We start from the raw sequence: 25,741 nt of genomic DNA on the forward strand, positions 1-25,741 counted from the left end.
TGCAGACTCTCTCTCCCTGCTACCATGACTTTCACCCTGACTTTCAGGCCCACATCTCCCCCTAACTGCTGCTGAAACAGAGATCTACCCAGAAGGGTTATTTTGAGCATTGTCAAGGGAAGTATCTCACAGTGCTCCTTACCAACATAAACCCTTTATTGTTAAATACATAATGCCTAAATATAGACTATACTTTTGTAGATTTTTCTTAATCATGGGTCTTTGTTTGGAACTGTAAATTCCTGTAGTTCAGTTAAGTCCTTTCTTAAATTGCAAATGGATATATAACAAAGTCCATGGAGGAAATACATTTTTGGTTGGTGATAGTAAAGCATAGGCACAAAGGACCAAGGAAAAGAGCATAGATGTGACCATGGTTCCTATTTTTTGACTCAGGATGGATTTGTGAGTGCTAGAGCTTCTAAACCCAGGCTGAGCAGCCCCCGAAACTTCCACATCACGTTCACTGCCAGTCCCACACTGTGCTGGGCAGAAGAAGGCATCAATCCACAGCAGAATTACTTTACTCTTGTCTTCAGGGAGACCAGAGTCAGTTTTCCTGAGGCTAGTGACAAATTTTGGACTAGCCATGGGGTACCATGACTGGACTGCATCCTCAGAGTCTGAGACATTGTGCCAGCCACGGGCAGCGAGCCCTTGGCATCTCCCTGCTTCAGGCAGGGCTTTAGGAAAGACCTCAAGTGGAGGGTAAAGGAGTGTGAAAAGACAAGACAAAAGGAACTGCCCTGTAGCACAGTGAGAACTGTTTTCAGTGTCTAAGCTGAAAAACAATTGGCAGCAACCAGCATTAGGTTATGGCATGCTGATTATTTACTCTCATTACTTGAATGTATTTGAGGCGCGTGTATCGCTCTCAAAAGAGGCTCCGGCTCCATAGAAATAATTAAAGATGTTTTAAAAAATACTTTAAATTAAAAAACAAAACACTAGATACAGATGTGAAATCACAAATAATTATTTTTGCAGAAGGTCAGCATGTTTATTCTACATCAGTTATTTGGTGGAAGATCATGATTCTTGCTTTATTGCTTTAAATCTGTTAAAAAACATCTTTTCTATTGGGTTTCTTAGGTTATTACACACAATAGTTGAAAGACCATGACCCATAAAAGCCAGAGGTTAATTTGATTTTCAGATATGTCAGCTGGAGTAAGCAGAAGGTCGTGCAGATTGCCTATTGTTGTGGCATTGTGTTTGCTTAGGACATTTCCCGTGGCTGCCTTGGCCGCGGAAGCAGAGATGTTCATCAGTCCTGTTTGAACTTTTTCCCCATCAGCTCATTCCAGAACTGAACTGACTTCCCCCAATGCTACCTCTTCAGTAGTCAGTGCTTGTTTTTCTTCATTTTTGAGAGCATTTGAAGAAGCCTGGTTTCTGTGAACTTGGAAGATCCCTCAAGTTAGCCTGAGTGCTGTATTACAGCACAACTGAAATGGGTCCAGTTCTCAACCAGTGAAGCTCCTGAGTGTGGCTATACTCAGGATGGCCATTACTGGCACATTGCTAATGCTCTCACATGTCTGTCCCTTGACTGGCAGCACTGTAGTGCTGAATTAACCCCTGGGGTTTTGTCACTAAATCAGTTCAAACTGGGAGAAATGAAGCAGACATAACAGTTACATTTTTGTGCCTTGAGGAAGAAGCATGAAGAGAATTATTCCATTATTACTACTACTTCTACTACTACTAGTATTTTAAAACTCACTCTGCAAGAGATTTTCAAAAGACATAACTTCTAATCTGTTAAAAAATAAGCAAAAAAACATAGGTAAATTAGTCCCCAAATGCCTCCATAAATAAAACATGGTGAGGAAGAATTAATTTAAATAAAACTGTAATGACCATTAGTAAAAGAGACCGCTCAAATTATAAAGCAAGAGCAGGGGAGAAAGAGAGCCATGTGCTTGTCTAGGCTTAAATGCTTTATGTCCCACACTACTGACACAGGGTTTTGCTGAAAAAGAAGCAGATACAAGAGACCTTTGAAGGATGCTGTAGAAGAATGGAGAAAATTTCTAGTATCTTGTTTCACAACTAAACCAGAAAAAAACTAAAACCATTTTTTTTACTCTAACACATTTCAGTAAATATTTATATACTCACTTTTACCTCTTCATCAAAATTTTGGAAGTGCCAACAAATTCTAAATCCTTGCTGCTCTTGTTGTTGTTGTTGTTGTTGTTGCCTATTGACAAGGTTACATATGTATTAGTTGTACCAGTATGAATGCCAGTATATTAATATCAGAATGCCATGTATTTGGGAAAGCAGATAATCAGACTGACTCTACAGGGCCACAGACACCACAGACCAATGCTGGAAAGAACACAAAAAGGGAATGAGAAAAACAGTTTCCATATTCCTGCTTACAGAAGATGTGCAGAAATCGAAGTGCAAAAGTAATATAATGTCTTGAACTTTCTCTGCCATCATTCACTATAGCTGCAACTGTGATTTATGAAAACATAACACATCTGTTAAACTCAGCCTGAAGTGTAGGACCCTGGAGTTTTGACAACTTGCTTAAATATCCTACTTCCTTCCTTGGCAAAACTATCTGAGAATGAGTACCACATAAGACACCTGGGATTTTATGTATCCAAGCTAATATTCAAACCTTCAAGTTCTGCCAGAACTGTTTATTTAATTAATAAAAAAATATTTTAAAAAGCACTGCTTAACTCTAAGTGTGATGGTTAAGGTTTGACCATGCTGCCAACAAGACCATGGTTGATATGCAATTGAAAGCCAGTGCCTGGCTGGCCTGAACTGCAGGAAAGCTTGTGCAGCAGAAGCCACAGCTCAAATGCAGGGACAGAATCTTTGTTCCTGTTCACCATCTGCTCCTAAGCCACCATCAGCAGACAAGAAGCCCCTCATCTGCCCATCCTGCTTAATCTTGAGACATCCCCATGTAAGGAGTGTCTGCAGTGAAGGCAGCTGGCAGGTTACTCAAAAATTCCCCTCCATGTGGTACATACAAATCACTTCCCTGTGTGTTTAACCCGTGTTTAACCCATGTTTAACCCAGGCACCAGTCAAGACTCCCTTGTATTCTGAAACATGCTCCCACTGGATCTGAAATGTTGAGGTAGCTGAAGTACAGGTGTCTGTACTCAGTCAAGCTTTTAGTACTGTCCCCTACCCCTACAAACACCTACATGCCCTTTTACCTGCTTATTTTCCTGTTGTCTCTGCATTGAAATCTATTTGATTACTTTCAGCTTTTTTTTTTTGCTGAGATTGAGAGCAAAAGTGTTGCTACTGCTGACATTTTGAAGCAGCTCACAACATCATCAGGGCAAGATGGTCTTTCACAAGAGCCAGGGAAAAGGAGCCCCAGAGAGGATATAATCATCTTGCTCCACCTCCCCTATGAAAAGCTGCCAACAGAAGCACATAAACAAACTAATCCCTATTCCATCCCATTATTAGCAGATTTAGCTACAGGCATTCAAAAGGAACAGATAATGGAAAGTAAGCAGAGACTGTAGAAGCAAAATCATAATGATGATGCTTATTGTGAAATTAGAAAATTATTTTTAGGATATTTGCAGGTAGATTCTCGTAGAAAAAGTAATTCTGTAGCCTTTGGCAAATGCAACACTTGCAGGCTTATGGACAGCTTATGTTGAAGTATCTATATTTATATAGATTGCAAGAAGTGTTATGATTTTGTGACATCTTCTGATGTGATTGCTAGTCAATTACGATCCCTCCTCAGAGCTTTTTTTATGCCTAGGTATGTTAATGAAGGCTGCTTTCATGCAGCTCATAATGTTGCACTTATTAGTCCTCCACTGTGAGAAGTATCCACTTTTCTGGCATGAATACTTTTCCCACTCGGCTGGACAACATATTTTTGGGTAAAGACAGGGCTGCAACAGGCCTTCTCTTTGTATTGCCTCCAAAATACTTCTGGGAAGGTGCAGAAAGAATGAGTCTGCTCAAGCAAGAGGGGGAGGATCTGTTGGGAAATGGGAACCCAGGGCCCCAGCGCCCCAACCCCTGCTTTGTTAAAGCCATCCTGATTCAGTACAACAGTTGTGCTAGGAAAATACCTTCTCAGTTAAGTCGTGCTGATGAGAGAATTTCTAGTTTTTGAATCCCTAAAAGTATAGGGGTTTAGCCACTCAGCATGACAAAGGTAATTCTCCACATGTGTGGAGATAGGAGTGGAGCAGACAACACCCAGCTCCTGTTCCTGCCTGCCATCCCAGGTCTCCTGATGTGTACATGTTGCATATTAGCACGAACCCCATGTGTACAACTAGTTTCACACCAGCCTAAAAGAAACTTTGTATATTTGCCTGCCCTTTCCCATGTCCCCAAGTCACACAGTGCCTCAGCAGGTCTCTGATAGAGGAGAACCTGCAGATGAAGAGCACCTGTGGTGGTTTGACCATGAAAGCTAAACCCAGCTATAGTCCCTGTAGCCTGACAAAAGCAAAAATACGTTTGGGTTTTGGTCACTTTGTGGTTAGGATGGCAGTAGAAAAAGAACATTTTACCCTAAATTTCATATATGAGGGCTTGGTCTTGATAACATTTTGTGGATTTTGACTTTTTGGATAGCAGCCTTCATTTGGACTACCCAGCTCATGCTCTGTGGGGGACTGGATTGGACCACAAAGCCTTGGGACCATCACACTAATCATGCTCTGATGGAGATGCTCTCTCTGAGCTTCAGTTGCAGAAGTCTCTCAAAAGGAAATCCATGTATGGAATTAATATTGACTAGAGGATGGTGCAGTAGATATCAGGTATAGCAGAGGAAATATATCACTTCAAGTATTGCTAACATTTATTTATTTTTAAGTTTAATTGGTGCATCTGCATGCAAACTGGCAAGAACACTAACAGCTTCCATCTCATCAGGTCTAATAAGCCTAGAAATGCTGGGGATTGCTGAAGGCAGACAGAGATTGGGTATTGCTGGAAGTAGGATTGATATCTTAATAAGAGGCATTTTGTCCTCCACATCACTATGATGCTTCAGGCACTGTGCTTCTGAAGGGCCTTTCTCTAGAGATAAAGAGCTTCCTCATGCTAATTAAAGGTTGCCCAGTCCTTTTGAAAAGGTAAGAATAACTTCATTGATCACCACATGACATGGTAATCTTCCTGAGTAGAATCATATGCAAAAATAAGGCTTTCCATGTTTTTTGAATGGGGAATTACAGAGAAGTGCAACCAATTCTTTTGTCAAAGCTTTTTTCCCCCTACATATACAGCTTCATCCTGTAATGTCAGGCACATATTCTGACACACCCTCTGAATTTGTTATGCAGCTCAGTTCACACCTGTGGACATTGATTATATCTGTGATAACATGACCCAGAAGTTCAAACCTGCAGAAATGGAGCATTCATCTCACATCAGACCTGCTTCTTCTCTCACCAAAGTCTTTGGGAGATTTTTATTGCTTTTATTTAGAGCATGAAAAGCACAGGAAAAAAACCTTCAAGTAAGCAAGCAACATAAGGTATAAACGAGGTACAAGCTAGTGAGAGTTACACTGTTGAAATAAATTCCACATTCCTGTGAGGCAGAGAGCCCCAAGCATTGCCATATTATGCAAAATAAACAAAAAAGGACTTGCACCAGAAATATTTTTATTATCAAAAAATTTTAAACACATTGAGTCAATGCACTTTCACTGGCTACACTTCCAACTACTCCACATAAAATACTTTCTGCTCAAGTACTCATGAGCTAGAACCAGAATCTTTACAGCCCAGTGGATATTTCATTTTGCAAACCTTTTCTTTATTTAAAGTGAATTTTCTTATAGTTCTTTAAAAAAGTAGCTACAAAAGTAAAAATACGGCACAAAGAAATGGAATGAAGCTCCATCAAGGTAAGGTCAGACTGGACATTAGGAAAAGTTCTCACTGTGTTTGGTCATTGCAACAGGCTCTCTGGGGAACTGGTCATGGCATCAAGCCTGTCAGAGGTCAAGGAGCATCTGGACAATGTTCTTATCCACATGGTTTAGTTTTAGGTAGTACTGCAAGGAGCAGGGAGTTGGACTCCATGATCCTTATTATGGTTCGTTCCAATTTGAGATATTCTATGGTTCTATATAAAAATAATATCTACAGAAACATTATGATAGCCCTAAGAATCTTTTTCTGACTATAAGTATTTGTCTTCCTTTCCTCCTGGTTGTGTGGAATAAGTTGATAACTGGAGGGCAGGACTCCAACTCAGAGGGATCTCAACAGCCTGGAGAAATGAGCTAACAGGAACCTGCTGGAGTTCACCAAGAACATGAGCAAAGTCCTGAAACTGGGATGGGGAAAACCCATACAGAGGGCTGACAGTCAAGAAGGCATCTTTGCAGGAAAAAGCCTGAGGATCCTAGCAGGCAATAAAGTGAGTATCAGTCACCAATGTGCCTTTGCACATATTGGGGTACATTGAGAGATCACACCCTTCTGAATGGCACTTGTGAGAGAATTGTGTCCAGTTTGGGGCTCCCCAGCTGACCTACTGGTCGAGCAGTGGGCCACCAAGGTTCTGCAAGAAGATGCTGAGATAAAATGGGTTTGTTCAGCTTTTAGAAGGCAAGGCTAAGGTGAAGAAACCTTAGTTCAGCCTTCAACTACCTAATAAGACAGTACAGAGAGGAAAGAATCTCAGAGGTATTCTCAAAGGTGAAGTGTGATAAGAGGCAACAAACACAATCTGCAACAACAGAAATCCCAAACAGATGGCAAGGGAAAAAAATTAATGAAGGAGTGGTTGAATATTGGAACTGGTGCCCAGAGAGGCTTTAATATTTCCATCCTTGAAAATCTACCCTTGGAAATATTGAAATCTTGACTGGATGTGTTTCTGAAGAATAAAACATAACTTAAAAGTTGGCCCTGCTTTGAAAAGGAGGTGGAGGACATGATTTTCAGAAGTCATCTCCAATCTGTTTTCATTATGATTAAAATTACTGAATTTGTTGAATGCTGAATATGATGCACAGCAAGGTGGCATAATTCAGATGCTTCAAAGAGCTCATATGAAAGCGTTTCTGGCCCACACACAGCTTCACTCCCCGGCATGGTTACCCATTCAGAGAGAAAAGCAGATTTGCTCCAGTGTCACATATAAGTTAACATTTAAAAAAAAAAACCTCTAACCTGACATCTTTCTTTTGCATTAGTCATGGGATTGCAGAAGGACAGAGAGTCAATTTTCAAACATTTGCATAGAGAATTCAGGCTCAAAATTTTATTGGAACTCAATATCAAAACCTTTAAAGGTCTACCTGCCACTAAGAAAAATGTCTGGCTTGGACCAGGTGGATCATGGGCTGGGAGATATGGGGAACTTGCTGAGCCCTGCAGGGACTGATTATTACTTCCTTTGAGGTGAAGCTTCAGTTCTGACTCAAAAGTGAACACGATCCTTTTTCCCAGAGAACTGAAATCAAGGCATCTCTGTACTTTTAAACATGAAGATGCCCTATCCCTCCTGTTGTACTGCTGTATCCTTACAACATTCTTGTACCAGAGGTAAGCATCCATACATTTCAAACTGCACAGATCTGTTTTGAGTGGTGAGCTGCTAAGCTGTCTCCCCATATGTCTCATCTGGGCTTTTCCTTGTCATCTAGCAGAGATAATAATTAAAACTCTAACATATCACTTCACATTTCTCCCTTGTGTTGAGTGGAATAGTGATGTAGTATGGGGTTGGAGAACAAACATTGCATTCTCTCTGTTTGAGTTTTAGTCAATGATATTTTTCAACATCTTTGGGTCCAATAGACTGCAAAGTTTAAGTTCCAGTACTTCACTACTCTCAAGGTTTGCCATACCTTCCTCGTTCATTTCGCAGGTCATTGCCTTCCAGTGAGATTTACAGCTCTCAGGAGGGCTGCAGAATCACAGGGCTCAGACAAAGCCTTGCTTCAGAGGACAGACTTCCTATATGTTCTTGCTCCATTCCTACATTTTCTTAAAGCTTGGCACACCCAAATCTGCAACCCCTCCACACATGGGCGACTACCACATTGAACAGACTTCCTAATTTATTTTTTTTTCAAATTGAAAGAGTATAACATGGTCAAAATAACACAACAAGAGAAGAAGGGTTTAAAACATCTGTGTCCTCAAATTTGAATAATTTTAGCCCTGTCCTTTCACTTTTGCTCCATGACAGCATCCTGAACGCCTGGCGGTGCGCGGAGCAGCCCGGGGGCTGCGGTCAGCGCTGACCGGCGGACGGGCATGTCCCCGACTCCACGGCAGGCGGGCAGCAGGGCTCGCTTTCGGCCACTGACCCAGGTTCTTTTTCTAACAATGGCTTCCTGGGGAAAATATTCTTGGCGTGTTTGAGCAGAAGGCAAGTAAACCCTCCAAGCGGAGTCTTGTCCCGCAGGATCGGCGGGCTCTGCCGGGGCTGGGACGGCGCTGGCTCAGCCCAGGGGCAGCAAGAGCAGCGCACTGCGGGCGGCGATCCCCAGCCCCGGTAGGGGAGCCCCGAGCGACTCCGAGCACTGCCCCGGGCAGCTCATCCCGGAGGCGGCCGCGGGCACGACCGCGAGTCCCGGCCGCATCGCTGCGGGCAGCCGGGGGCGGCCCCGCCGGGCGCAGGCTCCGCCCGCCGCGCACCTGCCGCGGGCCGGCCCCGGCGCGGGGAGGCGGGCGGCGGCGGCGGCGCCCGTGCCCGGCGTGTGCCAGGAGCCCGCCGGTGCCGCAGGAGGAGCAGGAAGCGCCCGGGCGAATCCAGCCGCGCTATCACATGACTCAGCAGCCGCTGCCGCCGGGCTGAGTTCACCCAGCGCCGCGCCGGGAGGGGGAAACCTGCGATGAGGCCTCGGCCCCGCGGCTGCCCCTGAGCCCGCCGTCCTCTCGCCCGGCCCCGCGCCCCCACTGCGGGAGCGCGGCGGGGGCTGCCGGAGCCGCCTCCGCAGCGCTGCCCGCCGGCGCGCCCCGCTCCCCGCCCTGCGCGGCGGCCCCGGCGCTGCCGCCGCCGCCGCCGGCGGGGGTACTATGCTCACACGGGTGAAGTCCGCCGTGGCCAATTTCATGGGCGGCATCATGGCTGGCAGCGCGGGCGCCGACCACGGCAGCGGCGCGGACTTGCCCCTCCGCTTCCCCTACGGGAGACCCGAGTTCCTGGGACTGTCCCCGGACGAGGTGGAGTGCTCCGCGGATCACATCGCCCGCCCCATCCTCATCCTCAGCAAGGACACCCGCCGCCTGCCCTGGACCACGGGCTACGCGGAGTGAGTACGGGGCTGCGAGCAGGTGGAGCGCGGCCGAGCCGCTGCCCGCGCTCCAGGGCGCACCGGCGGCCAAAGGCGGCGATGCCGAGGGAGCCCCGGCGGTGCCGGCGCTGCCGGAGGCGGGGGAGCGCAGCCCCGGGCCTGCGCGGCGGGAGCGGCGGGGGGAAGGTGCCGGAGAGGGGAGCGGCATCCCCGGCGCCGTGTGTCCGGCCCTGGCCGCGACTCTGCACCTGGGTGGCTCCTTCCTGGGAGCACGAGGATGCAGATCAGCTGCCCTTGAATGTCCCCGCGGGAGTGGCCGGTACCCGGGTCGGCGAAGGATGCCCAGGGGCAGCACCGGGCTCCCCCATCCGCAGTGACGGCCCCGGGGGAGCAGGGGCCAAGAATGGGACACCCGCCGGGTACTGAACGGCCGTCTCGGTCCTTGACCATGGAATAAAAAAATGCTTTTGGTAGGAAACCCGGGTTGGTTTGTGCGTGTGTAAATATTTCCAGCTGCCCAGGAAGGGTGAAATATGTGGGGTTTGGAGCACCTTCCTGTGGACCTGACAGCCGTTGTGCTCGCTGGTGGGGACTGGCCACATATCTCTAAAATGCTTTTCAGTTTGGGGAGACGCTTGAGGACCACAGGCTCCAAACTGAAGGAAAAAAAACCCAAAAGCATTGGCTAGCCCCCAAACTGGGCTTTCCAACTGGTTTGTTGCCCTGACTCACTCATATAATTTACTTTAGAGGGTGTCTGATCAGGACCTGGTTGTAGCCTTGCCAGCCAGGCGAAAGGCAGTGTTCCTTTGGATGCCTCCAGCTGGCAGTGGGAGTAGCTGCAGAGGCAAGGCATGTCCTTGCACTTGATGCCTTTGTCGGTAGGCACATTGTTTTCCTTAAGGATTCTGGGTGCAGGATTCAGTATTTGGTTTCTTTCTGTTACTGCTTCTAAGTCTTGAGCATGTCTGGCCATCCATTGTTGCTGCCAGCTCAGAGATTACTAAAGTTAACTAAGTTAGCCCCCTTTCAGACCACAAGTGTTCTGTATAGTCTCTTTAGACATATATGAATTCCCCAAAAAGCTGTTGCAAAAACTACAGTGAAGGCTTCACATTGTTAATGAGCAATCACTAGCTTTATTTAAAAGGTTGTTACATTATTGGGGATGCTGAAATGGGAGATTTAAAGAGAGATTTTAATGAAAAATTTAAAGAATTTTAAATTGGATTATTCTCCTCAGATTAATAAAGAATTGAATTATTGAGCAAATTCCCCAAGAACTGTAAATTTAAATATTTAAAAGTAAGCTCTAATTGTTCTGCCACTATAATGGTCCCTTAAAAAGCCCTTCTTTACCAAAATAAGTACATGCTGCTATTTTCAGCTTGGGTGAAGTTCTGTGGCTTTCAGCAAGTAACAGTAATTGCAAGTTGGTGACAAAAGTGGAAGGGAGGTTCTCTGGCTCCCAGGTATGTGCATCCCATGAGGCTGCTGGAGCAGAAAAATGTGGCTGCTGGAAAGTGAAAGTTTCATTGACCCTGTTCATGAAACCTGACGTGAGAGAGTATTTAGAGATAAAGTAAATGGCTCTGGTGGTCATGAAAGCAGAACATACCAGGATTGTTTTCATATACTTGTTACTCTTCCCTCTTGAGCTTTGAGCAGCTTGGTTAATTGGGAGACGTAAAAAAGTCACTAGCTTTTTCAGTTCCTGTTGTTATCTATGTGAAAATAAATTGCCTTTTTGCTTTGCTTTTTTGTTGTTGTGGGGTTTTTTGTTTGTTTTTGTTTGGTTGGTTTCAGTTTTTTCTCATCCCCTTCCCTTGCAGTTACTGGCTCAAGTGCTGGTGGAACAGATCTGAGGGAAAGGTGGTACTTGTTAGAGAGAACTAGTGAATGAGTTACTACCCCCTTCCCAGAAGTATGTATATGATGTTCCAAAACTGGGGTTCATTGTAACCTGAAGATCTCAAATGCTTGCTGTGGAGAAGCTGAGAGGAAAGCACTGCCAAGAAAATTGCATTGATTTCCAAAGGCAAAGCACTGAAGAATAAAGAAAAATAAGAAAATATGGACAAACTCAGATTTTGCCAAATACGAACTTTTTTTTTTGTTTTACTCATACTGAGCTATTACCAGGCTTTCTGAAAATAATTGTAAGACTTGCTGGGAGATATGTGTTGAAACTATGTTTTTCTTTTGAAACAGGTTTGAGTTACATAAAGAAAAGAAATGGAAAAAGCACCAGGAAGATGAAATTACTATTATACATATTCTGAAATTTGTTGGCTTGGGGAAAGCAGGGAATAAAGCACTTTCATGCTATTATTTAGCATTTTGTTAGTGTCTATATCAAGGAAACTATCAGAACAATGTTTGCCTTTCGTTACAATACAAGTGAGCACTTACAAGAATGTTAGGAGGAAGTTTGGTGTCCTCACGAGCAGCTTGTGATGTAACCCAAAGGTCAGCTATTTAACTCACATCTTACTAGTTTGCTTTGGTGTGAGACATGAGAGAAGACATGCCATACCTGCAGTGTGCCAAGGTGCAGCTTCCCTGACCTATTGCCTTTTCTTTGTTTTCATGTTTTAGCAAATCAGCAAAAGCGATTGCAGTGGGTTGGGATGCCTATGCACACAGGGATTTTTACTTCCTGAAGATAACGAGAGGTTTCTTGTAGACTTAGAAGGTGGGGACTGGCCCAGAAGGTGTAAGGAGAGTGTGTGCCACCTGTACCTGTGTGTACTGTATCTGCCCTGATGTTGTGAGCCATTGCACAGCAGGGTTTGAGTCAGTGGATTTATGTTCCACACCCAGCAGCAGCATCTGTCTCACTATCTTTAGGAAGAAATTCTGGCTCTGAGAATAGGTCACCTGGAGGCTGAGTTTCAGGAAAGCATTTGTAATGTTCGTGTTCTTTAGTTGTTAAACATGTCAGTTTACAGATGATACTGGAGTTCTTTGATGTCGTCATGTTGGTGTTTCATCCAAGCTGGAGAAGGCATTTTGGGGTAAGACCTGGTTCTCATACCAGACTGAAGCAGTTTGTATCTACAAAATATGCATTTTTAGGGGATTCCTCTTGTTTCTTTGATTCCTGAGGATTTGTATTTCTTACTAAACAAAGTAGCTCACCCTGTTGACTATTTGTTTTCCCTAGAATCTGTGTGATATGGGCCTATTCATCTGACTTATTCCCCTGGAACAAGTGTTTCTCCTTCACTCCACTTTCTTCCTCCTCTTGTACTGAACATATTTTGTAACGGGTACTTTGCAACATTATTCATTCATGTCATATATTTTAACTTATTTTTACAATTACCTACTTAGCTCTGTGATATTAGGCAGTGAAATGTAAATTAGCCTTTATTTTTTATTATTAACTTTCCCTCTTTTAATAGAGTGATCATTAAGGAAAACATGTAGGCAGGCAAATGAAATCTTCAGAAACATACTTTGTACTGGGATAAAATATTGTTGCTTCCTGACATTTTAGTGGGAATCCCATAGGGACTCAGTTCTCCTTAGTCAGTGAGCAGCCTAAAGGTTATCTTCTGAAATGATTGTCCTGCTGTCTCTTCCTTGCATGGGAGCCCTGAGACCTTGAATTTCATTTCACCTCATACAGGATGGCAAAAGGCCATGTTTCAAAGAGATATTCTTATACCACAGACACTTGTCTAATGTTCATCAAGCTCCATAGAAGAAAAATTAAAATTGTATCCCACATCCAGTACGCTTTTTAATTGTCTTTAAAGGTACTGTTTTATTTAGAAATAAACTTTTCATTTTTAATCAAGGGCACCCTTAACTTAGTTTTCTGCATGTGGTCAGCTGGCATGCATCAGGAATGACCCTGGGAGAGGGTAGTCTGTTAACAAACGTTCTTTTAAGTCTGCCTTTAATCCAGAGGAGTAAGGAGATTTGCTGCTCTCTGAAAAGTTAAGTGATTTATTTGAATAAGGGAGGGTGGGAGGGATCCTGCCTCACACTTTATTTACTCATCCCTCCCTCTCCTCTGCAAGCAGCTGCACTCCCGAGGCCACTGGGATCTGCTCTAGAGCTTTCCCTGCCTGAGCTGCGAGCTGTTCCTTGAGTTTCTGCTTGGATTGCCCTGTTACTGGCAGGGAAGTTTCTGGTTTGGTCCCTTCCTGTGCTGTTTTCTGTGTGTTCTGCTGCTTCCCTGCAGCACTGCTGATAAGCAGCCCCAGCGTTCAACTCTGAAAGTAACTGGCAAAGTAAAGGCAGGAGCAGAGAGTATGTAACGTGAAATGACCCAGATGATATTCACTGCGTCTAAACTCTACCCAGAACATTATTTTTCACCTTTTCCTCTTTGCTTTATCTTCCTCTGTGAAGGCAGAGGATGAACAGGGTGGAGCAGAGCCTACCTCTCCTAGCTGAATTCTCTTGACTACATATGGCATGTTAAAATAAATGCTAAATTTGCAAATGACAAAGAACTAGCCTGCTGCTCATGCTGGTGGAGTTGCAGAGAAACTGCAATTGAGTAACATTTTATGGTAGAAAAACAAGCTTAGTCATTTTCCATCCATTTTGAATGTATATTCCTACAGTTCAGAATCCAGAACTATCATTGCTTTTCTAAACTGTATGAATCCTGGGGATGGGACCATAGCTGGTTGCTTCTGTGTCACATGTGTTCCTCTCTTTTCTCTTGCCTTCTCTTTGGAGAACTTCAAAAGGTACTATCAAATACACTTACGGGACAGGGGAAAAGATTTGATACGTTGTCTGTGTCCTCATGCAAGAGGCAATTTTGCCTACGTTTTTAATTTATTTTTTGAAAAATTCTAAATGACACTTCAGATACCTTTGCAGTCCTGAGTTATAATAGGTTTCCAGAAACTTGACTTTACTGGTATGTGTGTTTCTTGACTTAAAAAGTCAGTTCATTATCCCTGCAGTGCCTTTTGTTTGAGGAGACAAAGTCCAGGCTGTTTTTCCGTAATGTAACATTTCAGTGATACTGTGGTTTGTCTGCACTGTGGGTCTGCAGTAGAAATTACATTTCCTCTTGGTGTTGGTGGCTACTGACCCATAATGAATGCAGAGTTGTAGGTGAAGTATGATGACCGTGTCCTTCCAGCACTATTACAGCGGCAAGTTGTTATAGTTCAAAATGAAGAGGGGGAGCAGTTTATGGATTTTTTTTCTTCTCAAACTACTGGATTTTTTGTAAGGCTGATAATATTGCATCATGTTTTCTCATGCTCTGTTACTTAGTTTGTAGCAAATGAATGTATGTGAGAATTAACTGGAGGTTTTTGTTAAAAGGCTTTCCAGCATTTCTCAGGGATCATAAACACTTTGGTGAGTTAAGATAACACAGAAGTATTCATCTACCTTTCATGTTCTGTCTAGACCAAACTATTTATTAAAATGCTAAGCATTTTAATAATATTATGAAGCAGGTGAAAGCTTAACGCATCTGTGAGCTGAGGCAAGGCAAAAAAGAGAAAATGCTTGTCCTGAATTGAATATTTTGGTGTTGGAGGATAGCATAAGGCTTGAAACTACTGATTGCTTATTCTAATCCTCATTGCTTATAATTAATGGGAGATAACAACACCACAGTCCTGCTCCTGTGAATTGGAAGTGGTAGTCTTTCTAAGCCTCACCTGGGAGCATGACTCATACCCCATCTGTAAACATATTTCTTGTGTGTGTTCTGTTTGGTACAAATTTCAGGAGGATGAGACTCATGGGGGAAGGAATACTTTTTTTATCTTGTTCTGTTTGGTTGTCAGGTTATGTACACAGAAATAATGAATTACTTTCCTTTTTAAACTTTTTAAAAAACTGTTTGCAATTCTCTTTGTCTAGATGAAAATATTTTCTTTTATTCTTTTTGTAGTTCAGAGCATAAGACTGAGTAGGATCTGATGAATGCACTAAAAACTCAAGTCCCATACATGTAGCTAGAGACAACTGAACAGTTTTCTTCTGTAGGAATTATTCTTCTATGCATATTGTAATGTTAACTTTAATGCATATTACCCGGCTCTTGTTTAAGCCTGAGTTCATATAAAACTGCCTACAGAAACCTCATGATAATTTTAAGAGCTTCAGAAGTCCCTTTCCTTGTTTAAGACTGTATGCTATAGCATCTAATATTTATGTAATGCCTCTAATCTGCCAAGGGCATTGCAAGTAATAATTCCAGAATAACCTTGGAGAAGAATGTACATGTGTAAATGTATTGGTTCTTCCAAGTGAAAAAAACGCAGCCATGAGAATAAGTTTTGGCAAGAGATTTGACATGAATGTGGAGAATGAATCTCAAGTTTTAGGTTCTGTGTTTTGATGACACAGTTATTTTTCCTGCTTTTGTGTACTTGGCTTTTTCCTATGCGGCCTCTGATTTCTTAGAACTTGCACAGGGGTAAAAGGAGAAAAATAGAGCATAAAGAAGGTAAATTGTGCTCAGGTATTTTGTGCAACTATCTAAGTTGCACAAATGTGATTCCTAATGGGACAAGTATGAAATTTATCCCTCAAAGCTGTCTCATATTGCTAGTCCCTCAGAGGCTTAAGACTAGTGTTGTCTCAGATGTTTCTGAAAGGCTTGCTTGAGCATGGTCCCAGCTTCTGTCACCAGAGCACGACTGTGTCCTCCCAGGCAGCCTTCCTTTGGACCTTCTGCCCTGGCACAGGTGGCAGTCAGCAGATGGGAGCTGCAAACACTCCAGCTTGTTCCTTTGTATCTGTTGCAGCTGCATCACTCGGGATAGGTGTAAGTGGGAGTGGCTTGGCACAGTTATCAGCAGGCATAAAGTAACCTGACAGGGCTGTTCCCCTCGGGGTGAACTGCTTGGAGCTCGTGGATGTGATCAAATGAAACATGCTCAGCTTGACCTTGAAAGGAGGCAGTGCTGCAAAGCACAGGTCATTCCTCTGATGGGATCTGGGTGCCACTTGAGAAAGAAATATGGTTTGTGGGTTTAAGGATGGGCTAAGTCAGCTTTGTGAGCTGAATCCCAAATAAGATTTGGAGTGGGGGAGTGCTGTTAATGAGTGCAGAGAGATAATTTAGGCAGAGCAGACATAGCTGCTTTGCTGTGGCATGAGGCTGGAGTCGGCGCTATATCTGTGATGGAGCAGCATTTGCAAGGAAGATAGAGGCTGCTGAACTACATCTAACCTGCATCTTTAACCACTTCCCCTTGGATTTCTGTTCTGATTGAACTGGCCAGTCACATTTACTTGGTAGGGTATGTTTGGGATGTCCAGGTATAATACACATATTATCCAGAGTGGTTTCCTGATCAGAGGTCAGGTGGAGTAGGTCACAGCTTCAAGTGCTTGGGGCACTAAGCAGGGAGCAGAGCTGGTGAGAAAGCTCTCAGCTTGTGCTGAGCTGCTCTGCCCCTCAAATCCAACTGACACAGGGTGGAAGCTTTATGGAATGGTAATTAGAGGGTCCAGCAAGTAGGAGACAGCCAGCAGGTCCATTGAAGCCTTTTGGCTTCCTCACCACTATCTCCCTCATTCAGCAGCACACTTGCTGTCTAGTAATGCTGCCAGCTGTACTTGGGGTTGTAAGTGCCATGGTTGCTAAGTGGTTGATGCTGCATGAGCTGTTCAGTAGGTGAAGCTCATAAAATGGCTGCAGGCAGGAGTGATTCCTCCTCCCAATACTGTGTGTAAGGCAAGTGTTTGTCTGAAGAGTTTAACATTCTCCAAATAAATGCAGCGCACAGTATTTTGTCGAGGGAAGCAGTGCTAGCATAAAGCCAGCCAGAGAGATGTCTATGGCTCTTGATCACAGTGTGGTTTGATTGCTGGAGTCTGAGTGGGGGAAGGACAAAAGTAACACCATGCTGAGGCAGTCAACATTAGCAAGTGCAGTAGATAATGCAGGAGGGAATGTGGTCAATGCATAACTGGGGAATGCCAAAATATGGACCCTGTACATAACTTAGCTATCACATGATTTAAGAAAGAAATTCAAATTAGAAGAGGTTTTAGAGGGCTGAGGCCAGCAGGAAACTTTCTGACGTGAAGTAGGGTGGCAAATTTGGAGCTTTGCTCATTGTTTAGGATCTGTATTCAATACAGTGAGGCTTAAGGGGGAGAGAATCTGCTGAGAGAGTCTCAAGCTGCTTGAGGTAGAGGGGTATGGCCAGTGCTGTGTCTGCAGAGAAGACTTGGCTCTGGCTTGATAGAACTGAAAATCTTGTGTGGCCCAAATGGGGACCTCAATGCACCATCTCCAAGACAAGCAGGAGTTGAATGGGTCTGGTCCCCCAAGATCATCTCAGCCTCTCTCTTCTCTGGTGTGGGGAGATCTGTCTGTCCATCGCTCTAATTTGTCATAATGCCAGCTTGTTTTCAACTCTGTGAGCAATGTCAGACCCTGTAGGCTCTGCACTTCCCCTCTTATGAGGGCAGGTCTGAGGTCCAGGTGGTGACTGTGGCTTAAAGGTGGATAACCATTTCTAACATATTTTTTTTCTCCCTCCCTCTTTCTTCTTTCTGAAGTGCTGCCCTAAGTGTAGTTGATCTTGACTGACTGTTTTGATGCTGTTCAGGTTCTTTTGCTGGCAACAATAATGACACTGAAACTGTGATGTGAGACAGCCAGCTTTTGCCTGATTTCAGGGAGAAAGGGTGAGGGGAGGGAGGAGCAGAAGACCATGTGCCATTGTCTTTATGCTTTCCATGGTAGTTTTCTGCTACAATAAGGGGACAAATACACTGAGCTTTGATTGTATCTGATGTCCTGCATACCCCTGCTCCAGAAACGCTGTGGCAAAATGTCCTTGGACTGGCATTAGAGATCAGTGAGATTGCCCCTTTATAGGCATAGCTCTGTTTCCAAAGTTTTTGCAGTTAATTTCTTCTTTTATTTCATCTACTGGTCCTTATCTAAGTGTCTTTTGTGCTGTCCTATCTACTCCATTGCATAAAGGTGCAGACAAGAGGTGAGTTCTTTTCTCTTCTCTGCTCCCCACTGTGAGCCCTTCTGGATTTCCCTGATTTGTTTCTCTGTCCTTTATGTCCCGTTATGATAATTTCTGCTTTCCAAACTCCCTGCAAGGAGCAAAAAAGATCCATCTCCAGCCAAGTTCTGCAGCAGATCACTTTTTTTTTCCTGCCAACATTGATTCATTTAGGCCAAGTATGATTTTTCTATCTTTAGGTATGTGTTAGAGACCTCCTCGGAAACAGATGATGCGTAGTGCATGTTTGTAATGCTGTAAAATACCTGTCAGTCATAACTAACAATCTGGTCCTTGGTGGAGTTTAACATTAGAGGTGGGACTGAGGACACATCTCCAGCTCTTATAATTGAGCAGTGCTCCATTTTGTGCAGATGCCTTGTGAAGAGACAAAATAAGTTACCTTGCTGTTCATCAGAGATCTCTGTATTTTCCAGATATGTCAGGTCACCATGTGAGCTCATGGATTTTGTTAGGTTTTGAAACAGTTTGAGTGAAAGGTGGGTTTGGGGAACGTTTCCCCTCCCCAACTTCCAGCTAAGTGCCACTAATATTAAAAAAAAAAAAAAAAAATCTTTTCCCCTCCTCTCTTGAGAGAAGTAGTTATTTTATTGTTGGTTGTGGACTTTTTTCTTTTTGATTCATTATCTCTGCTGCCTGTCTGGGGAGGAGAGGGCAAGAAGTGAAACTTAACAATGGGCAGCAACCTTTTTCTTTCTGGTTGGGAAGAGCACCCCTTAAATTGATTCAGGCCCAGCCTTGGTACATGAGAGCAGGGTCCTCTTCAGCAGGTTTGATGTTGCACTGGATCATCAGTTTCCAAGGCCAGGACCCCCGTGTTGCACTCCTGTCCCTGCCTTGCTGACCAGGCTCATGAAGCAGCTGGACAGCTCTGCTCCTACCCTGGAGTGCAAAGGGTTGCACTCCCTTGGCTCCAGTGGCTGTGGGGAGAGGGGGTTAGTGCCTTTTCCTCTGTCCCATTGCACCCCTCCCACTCTTAATTCCGTGGCTCCAAGTCTGTGCAAGTGCCTTGGCAGGCTGAGTGAGGGTCTTGGGTTTTTAATTTGCTCAGCAGTAGGTGATGCTTTGAAGAAGCCTGTGCAGAAAAGCTTGGGTCCTTAAATTGCTGCTTGTCTGTTTTGAAACCTCATTTTGAAGAACATGCTTTTTCTTCTGAATTTGTATTAAGAATCTTTGTTTCATAAATGAATGCTAAAGTTTTGAGTTGAAACTAGATTTATCTGAACTAATTTTTGTTTTTCTTTGCTGACCTTATTTGTAGGTGTCCTTGACTCAGAAAGATCAAATCAAATTTCTCCAAAAAATGGGGAAAAAAGAAAACTTCTAATTTCTTAAGTTCAAACTTGCAACGTTTATCCTTTAGAAAGTTTAAAAGTTGTACAGTGAAACCTGCATTGCATTTGTGGTGCCATGGAGGGGGTGGAGTATGACTTTAGATTTTGGTATTTAGAAATGAAAAATAATAATCATAAAGCTAGCCTCGGTGATTATTGCTGCTCATGTCATGACAAAGGTCAAAGTTTTATGTATGTTTGGTTTGATATGAGTGACTTACATTTTGAAGAACATAAATAGAAAATTTTCTCCCCTTCTTCATCTTCCCCTTTGAACAAAAAAAAAAAAAAAATGTTTTCAGCTATTTTCATAGTAATTTGAAGATTAGAACTTAGCCATACATGCTCTCAAGTATAATGCAGGAATGGATAAGGCATTAAAACGTACACTGATCTCTTTAAACAGATGTACATCAGCTCAGTCTTGGAGGGCAATCCCCTCTCCCTTACCTTGTCACTCCTCTCATCAATCACAGCTCCAAACCTGGGCTTTCAGTTCATTTTGTTGTTCTTCTCAATAAACTTTAAGATCAATGTCTCCACAGCCCTTACAAAATCTAGATGGCAACTTCCTCAGGCCATGGTTCCCTCTGGGATAATTCTCAATGTCATTTTAAGGTCGTTCTATCCCTTTCTGGTGGTGCAAAGCCAGGTATTACAGTCTGGTTAGTTCCTTTGGCAACCTCTCCAGAGTAATCCCTGAAAATCCTAGGTCTATGGATAGTAATTCTATTAGCTGTTCAGCAAGCTGAGTCTGGAAGAATGCAGCTGGTGTGTGGGAATGTGGGAAGTTCCCCATCTCTGCCTTTAATCCTGCTTTTAGAGGGGAAAAAAGTTGCAGGCTAATGTGATTAGCTGTAATTCCATTCTTGCTTGATTTTAGAGAAGTGTCTGATTCCTGAATCACAAGCTGGTTTTGTGAAGTGCCTTCGTAGAGGGGAGAAGGAACTATTTTGGCAGCTCAGCTCATCTGTCTTTGAAAAAGCACTGGAATCAAGAGAAGAAGAAACTCTCATAGCCAGCAGTAAGTTTCTAGTTCTTGCTGCACAGCATAATTTAGAAATCTGAAACTAAGTGCATGTAAATGGAAACAGAGAAAGAGCATAATACTTTCAGGTGTGTGTGTATAAACATGGGCATGGAACAACTTACTACACACTGCCCATGGTTCTTTGGGGCTTTGCAGCCCAGGGTGTGTGTTGGGATTGTGTTATCAGCCAATTTGTGACAGCTGCTGCTGGGACAGGCAGCATGGCTGGTTTAACACAGCCCAGGGCTAGGGCTGTCTCTAATAAAAGCTGCAGCTTCTACCTGGAGTGAATGATCTGGAGATCTCTTCTCCCTTGAGGCACATCTTTTTAGTGCTAAGGGAGCAAGAGGATGGACTTCTGTGGGAGTGCCAGTGTGACCTGTTGGAAACACTGTTGGGTGCTGGAGAGAGGCAGAGGCAGAAGCCCCCAGGAGAAGAGGAGCACTGTGGCACAGCCTGTGCCAGCGTGGGCATGGGCAGCACACTGCTCATGGGCAGCATCCTCTTGTGTGAAAGGCAAAAGGCAACATGAGCAGATTAGTTGTCTCAAAGGTTCCATGCTCCCTGTGGCCATCGTTTGGGGAGGAGGAAGTGTTGCCCTCAGCAGCTCAGCCTGCTTTCTATTTCCATGGGAAACTAAGGCAGGAAAATACCTTGTTTGTGTCTCGTCTGTTTGTTGGGGAATTCAAAATAAGTGTGCCTAGTTTTGGGATCAAATACTGCCTGAACCCTCAGTAGTGAAGAGCTCTGACAAGGATGAGGTCAAAGGACTTAACTTATTGCTTTTTTTTGTTCAAGTGGCAAATTTGAGATTCTTCAATTTAGAGAAATTGTGTGAATTGAGGCTTTTCTTTGACTTCGTGTCAGGTTCCCCCTCCTCTGGTGTCCTTTCTTGCCAACGTGGCTGCAGTGACACTGGGCCAGGGAGGTCCTGGTGGCAGCTGCCAACAGAATCCCAGGGAAGAGAGGGAGTGTGCAGGCACTGCTGGAAGGGTGCCTGGCCAAGCTGTAACACAGCTGCTTGGTTCCATTCCTAAAGGGTTGCAAGGTGGGAGCAAATTCACTGAAAAGGAGTATTAGCCACTTCTGTCTCCTGTCTTGAGTTGCCTCAAGTGTTGATCCTGTTTCAATAGTTAAGATGCTTGGGAGAGATGATGCTGTAGCAACAAAATGTTGCAATACTAATCCTATAAATTTATAGGCTCAGTCAGGCTGGTGTTTGAGAGGTTGTTTGGAACTGCCTTGTTTACAAGTAAAAACTCTCATTTTGTTTAAATGTGGTATGAAGCACACTGCCTCTCTTGCACTTACTTACAATCCAGATGGTTTGGTATGTGGTTTAACTGCTGTGCTCTCTCACAGCTTTCTCTAAGGCCAGAAAACCTCTTTAAGCCATCAAATAACTGAGTACCTTCCACCCAACAGCAATAAAAAAATCCTCAAAGCTCCTCCCACTATCAAATAAAGGGGGAGTTTCTGTTCTTTTCCCTTTGAAATTGCTTCCTACTCCCTGGAGAACAGAAAACCACTGGAAGAGGAGATTAATTTCACCTTGGAGAAATGTAGTGGTCTTTGGCAGGGATAATTTGAAGTAGTGTTACACAAGTACCTGTTTTGAAGATACAGTTACCCCTCTGGTATAGTTTTGGAAAGCATGCCTATGATCAAAGTAGGATGTGATAGTGGAAAATGGGTTGCCTCTGGAAACTCTACATTTAAAGCACAATAAGACTGTGTTCACCCTTAATTATGGGCAGAGGTAAAGAGGAGTAATGATTGGAAAAAAACAAGCGGGAAACATAGAGGATTTGAAAGAGGGGAACAAAAATGAAGCCTAAAAAGCCAGGAGAGAGCACACTGAAGGCAGGCTAAATATTTTTGTGTTGGGAGAGAGGTTTGACAGCAGTAGAAGTCCCTGTGAAAAGGAAAAGCTCTAAACCACAATAAAGATAATGCTTCTCTGTGTACCTTAGAGTATGTAGGCAGAATTCATTGCATGAGGACATACCAGAGAAGTTTGTTAAAGATGTAGTTCAGAGTCTCCTGTTTCAGGAAGACCCAGGACCCTGGATTTAAAGGTATTTAAAGTTAAAGACAGGTATCTTGAAAACCTAAAATCTTCCCCCACTCATCTTTTTTCTTTGAAATAAAGAACTTTTTCATGTTTTCATTTTTTCATGATGGGTGTCTACTGGGCATTAAGGGGATTGCTGTGCCATGGTTGGGTTCATTCCTGAATTAACCTGTTACTTCTCCCACTCCCACCTGTGCAATAGAAGGCAGAGCAATTAGTAGGGTACAAACTGAGCTGCTGAGAAAATTTTTCCAGAGTTGTTTATTGTTGTTGTTTGGAATGATTATCCAGAGTGTTGTGGCTTTACTCTGTTTAAGCACCAGCAGATGTTCAGTCACTGCCCCACAGTGGGACTAGGAAGAGAATCATAAGGGTAGACATGAGAAAACTCATGGGTTGAGATAAAGGCAGTTTACTAGGTAAGGCAAAAGCTGCACATGCAAGGAAAGCAAAACAAGGAATCCATTCACCATTTCCCATGGGCAGGCAGGTGCTCAGCCATCTCCAGGACAGCAGGGCCCTATCACACATAATGGTGACTTGGGAAGACAAATGCCATCACTCCAAATGTCCCTCCCTTCCTTCTAACACCAACTTTTATTGCCAGCATGATGCCATATGGTATGGAATATCCCTTTGATCAGTTGGAGTCAGCTGTCTTGGATCTGCTCTCTCCCAATTCCTTGTGCGTCCCCAACTCATTCACTTGTAGGATGGGGTGAGAAAGCAAAAAGGTTGCCTTGATGCTGTGTAAGCCTTACTCTGCCATAATAAAAGCATCTCTATATTTCTGACCCTGTTTCCAGCACAGATCCAAAACAGAGCCACACACAAGCTACTATGAAGAAATTTAACTCTATCCCAGCCAAAACCAGTACACAGAGGAAATACCAAAAGGTAGGACAGGGCCCTTCCATGGAGACTGCAATAGAAAACAAAAGTCGCAGCACTAACGACCAAAAATTGGTATGAACTTCCTTTAAAAAAAGAAAAACAACTCTTTTTAATGGTGGGCAGCATTTTCATTTTAGGAGTGTATATTTAAACACTGGAGAAGGCAAATTTTTTTTGTTTCAAGATTGATGTGTTTATTTAATGCTATTCCAGAGTAAAAAATTTTCCCCACAAAAGAACTGAGGAAGGCTATCTCACCAAGAAGAAAAATAATTACTACATCATGTAACATCTTATTCTTTGTCTTTCAGTTCTTGTGTAATATTTTAGCTCATATTTCAGAAAAAAAAGGGCAGGAGAAATATATCCAGATACCCTTTTTTCCTCCCTCTTCTGTCACAGTTCCTCAGAAGCATTGCAGACCTGTGGGGCTCTATGCTGCTTTCCCCAGTGTTGCAAGATTACTGTTTGAAAAAGACTTCACAGAAGTCAAGTGAACTTCCTATTACAATAAACGAGCCAGCATTGTTACAGGCAGGTTAGAACGCACCAAAGATCTGTGACTAGTGAATGGATTAGTCATAAAGAATCACTGAACAAATAGCTCAGTCTAGGGCAATGGCAAGGTGGTGTTGACTTTGAAAATAATGAAATCTGAAAACTCTTTCCCTAGTGAGATCTTTAACAAGACCTGGAGGAGCTAAAGTATTGATGAGGAAGTAGTTCTACTCTCAAGGAATTAGAGCAGGTGGGATTTGTTTTCTGAGCAGAGGAAGGCGCTTGCAGTACAAAAGCACCTGGTGCTCACAGTAGCATGTCACAGTGCAGTGAGGGACCAAAGTCACACAGGCAGCTGTGGTAGCAATTTGCCAGAGAGCTTATCTTAACCAAAGTTAAAAGCATGTTTGGAATTTGTAGAAAGAGATGAAAGTTTCTATATGTAAGGCACAAAATAAGCTTGTTTGGGAAGCTCCTGCTTGAACTTTTCCATAAGCTATTATTCTCCTGTGCCTGAAAAAGGAAGAATGCCTTAGGCATATCTGCAGATCATTGCTTATCCAGTATTTGTCAGCGAAGTAAACCTGGTCCACAGTGCAAATTTAGCTAAGTAAAATATACATCTGTGGGGCTATGGGAGGAAGTGTGATTGGAGGCTTAAAAACGAAGTTGAAAGAGTTCCAGCTTGGTGTTTTAGGAAACAACGTGAAATCTGAACAATAACTTGAAGTGTTAGAAATAATATACTTCCAGGTAGCTGTGTAAGCTGTGTGTACCCTTGATCAACTTTGGATGGATTGTAGGAAAGGTCCTTCCCATTGCCTGTGTCTATTCACCTTATGCTTTGCTGCCCAGATATGCAGAGCTATAAAAGCTTTCATTTTGCAACAGTGATGTTACATTTGTGGACAAGGAAGCCAGGGGTAGCATGGCTATGGAGTAGGGGCTAGATCTGTCTGTGGTGGTCTGCAGCTGATGGGAAGGATTTGTCATAGAAAGCTTTGACTTGTCACAGTCTCTCTGTGTTCTGATGTCTTCAGATTTTCTGAAGAAGGAGGTGAAGCAGGTGATGTGACTGCAAAGCTGACTTCTATCCCTCTTGTCCTCCATATTTCATGGATACAGTTCCTGTTACAAAAGAGTGAAATATGTCCATTGAATGGCAGAGTACTCTGACAGTGTAGCTAAAAAAATGTTTCCACTCAACTAGCTGTGAACAGGAATTTGCTCTAGAAATCTGAACATCAGAATTTGACAACTTCTTGAAGTCTAGGACCATTATTGGTGTTGCCTTGTTGAATATAGGGGCTTCCTGTGTGAGCAGCTGCTTTGGCTGGTGTTAGCAGCTGAGGAATGTGCACCACAGCTGAGAGTATAGATTTCATCTGTATGAGTTGGTAATGACCTATTAGATGATGTTTTGAAAAAAGCCATTTTAGACAGGTTTTTAAAGAAAACTAACCTATGACCTTTGTCTGAAACACAGCCTCTCCTATTCAGTGTGCCCAGCAGGTTGCCATACTGTGGGTAGTTGTGTTTGTGAAAGTGTTTTGTTTTCTTTTGCTTATTACTTTCCTTTGGCCCTTCCCATGAAATTGCTCCTGTGAAGTCTCATGCTGTTCGTTTGTAACAGTTGAATAAAATGGAAAACTTCTAATTATATCTAAGAGTGCTGCCACTTGACTT

The 25,741-nt window shown here is 43.4% G+C and overlaps 1 protein-coding gene across 1 annotated transcript in view; it reads left to right on the forward strand.

Annotated features, from left to right (window-relative positions):
• The first annotated feature begins 9,009 nt into the window (after window positions 1-9,009).
• PPM1H (protein phosphatase, Mg2+/Mn2+ dependent 1H) overlaps window positions 9,010-25,741 on the forward strand; it is a 131,310-nt gene continuing 114,578 nt past the window's right edge. The window contains exon 1 of the mRNA XM_066550185.1: window positions 9,010-9,250. Coding sequence (XP_066406282.1) covers window positions 9,015-9,250 — 236 coding nt within the window. The 5' untranslated portion in view covers window positions 9,010-9,014. The remainder of the gene's footprint in view (window positions 9,251-25,741) is intronic.

The sequence above is a fragment of the Molothrus aeneus genome, chromosome 5 (genome assembly GCF_037042795.1).
Source record: "Molothrus aeneus isolate 106 chromosome 5, BPBGC_Maene_1.0, whole genome shotgun sequence".
In the NCBI taxonomy this organism is placed as follows: Eukaryota; Metazoa; Chordata; class Aves; order Passeriformes; family Icteridae; genus Molothrus; species Molothrus aeneus.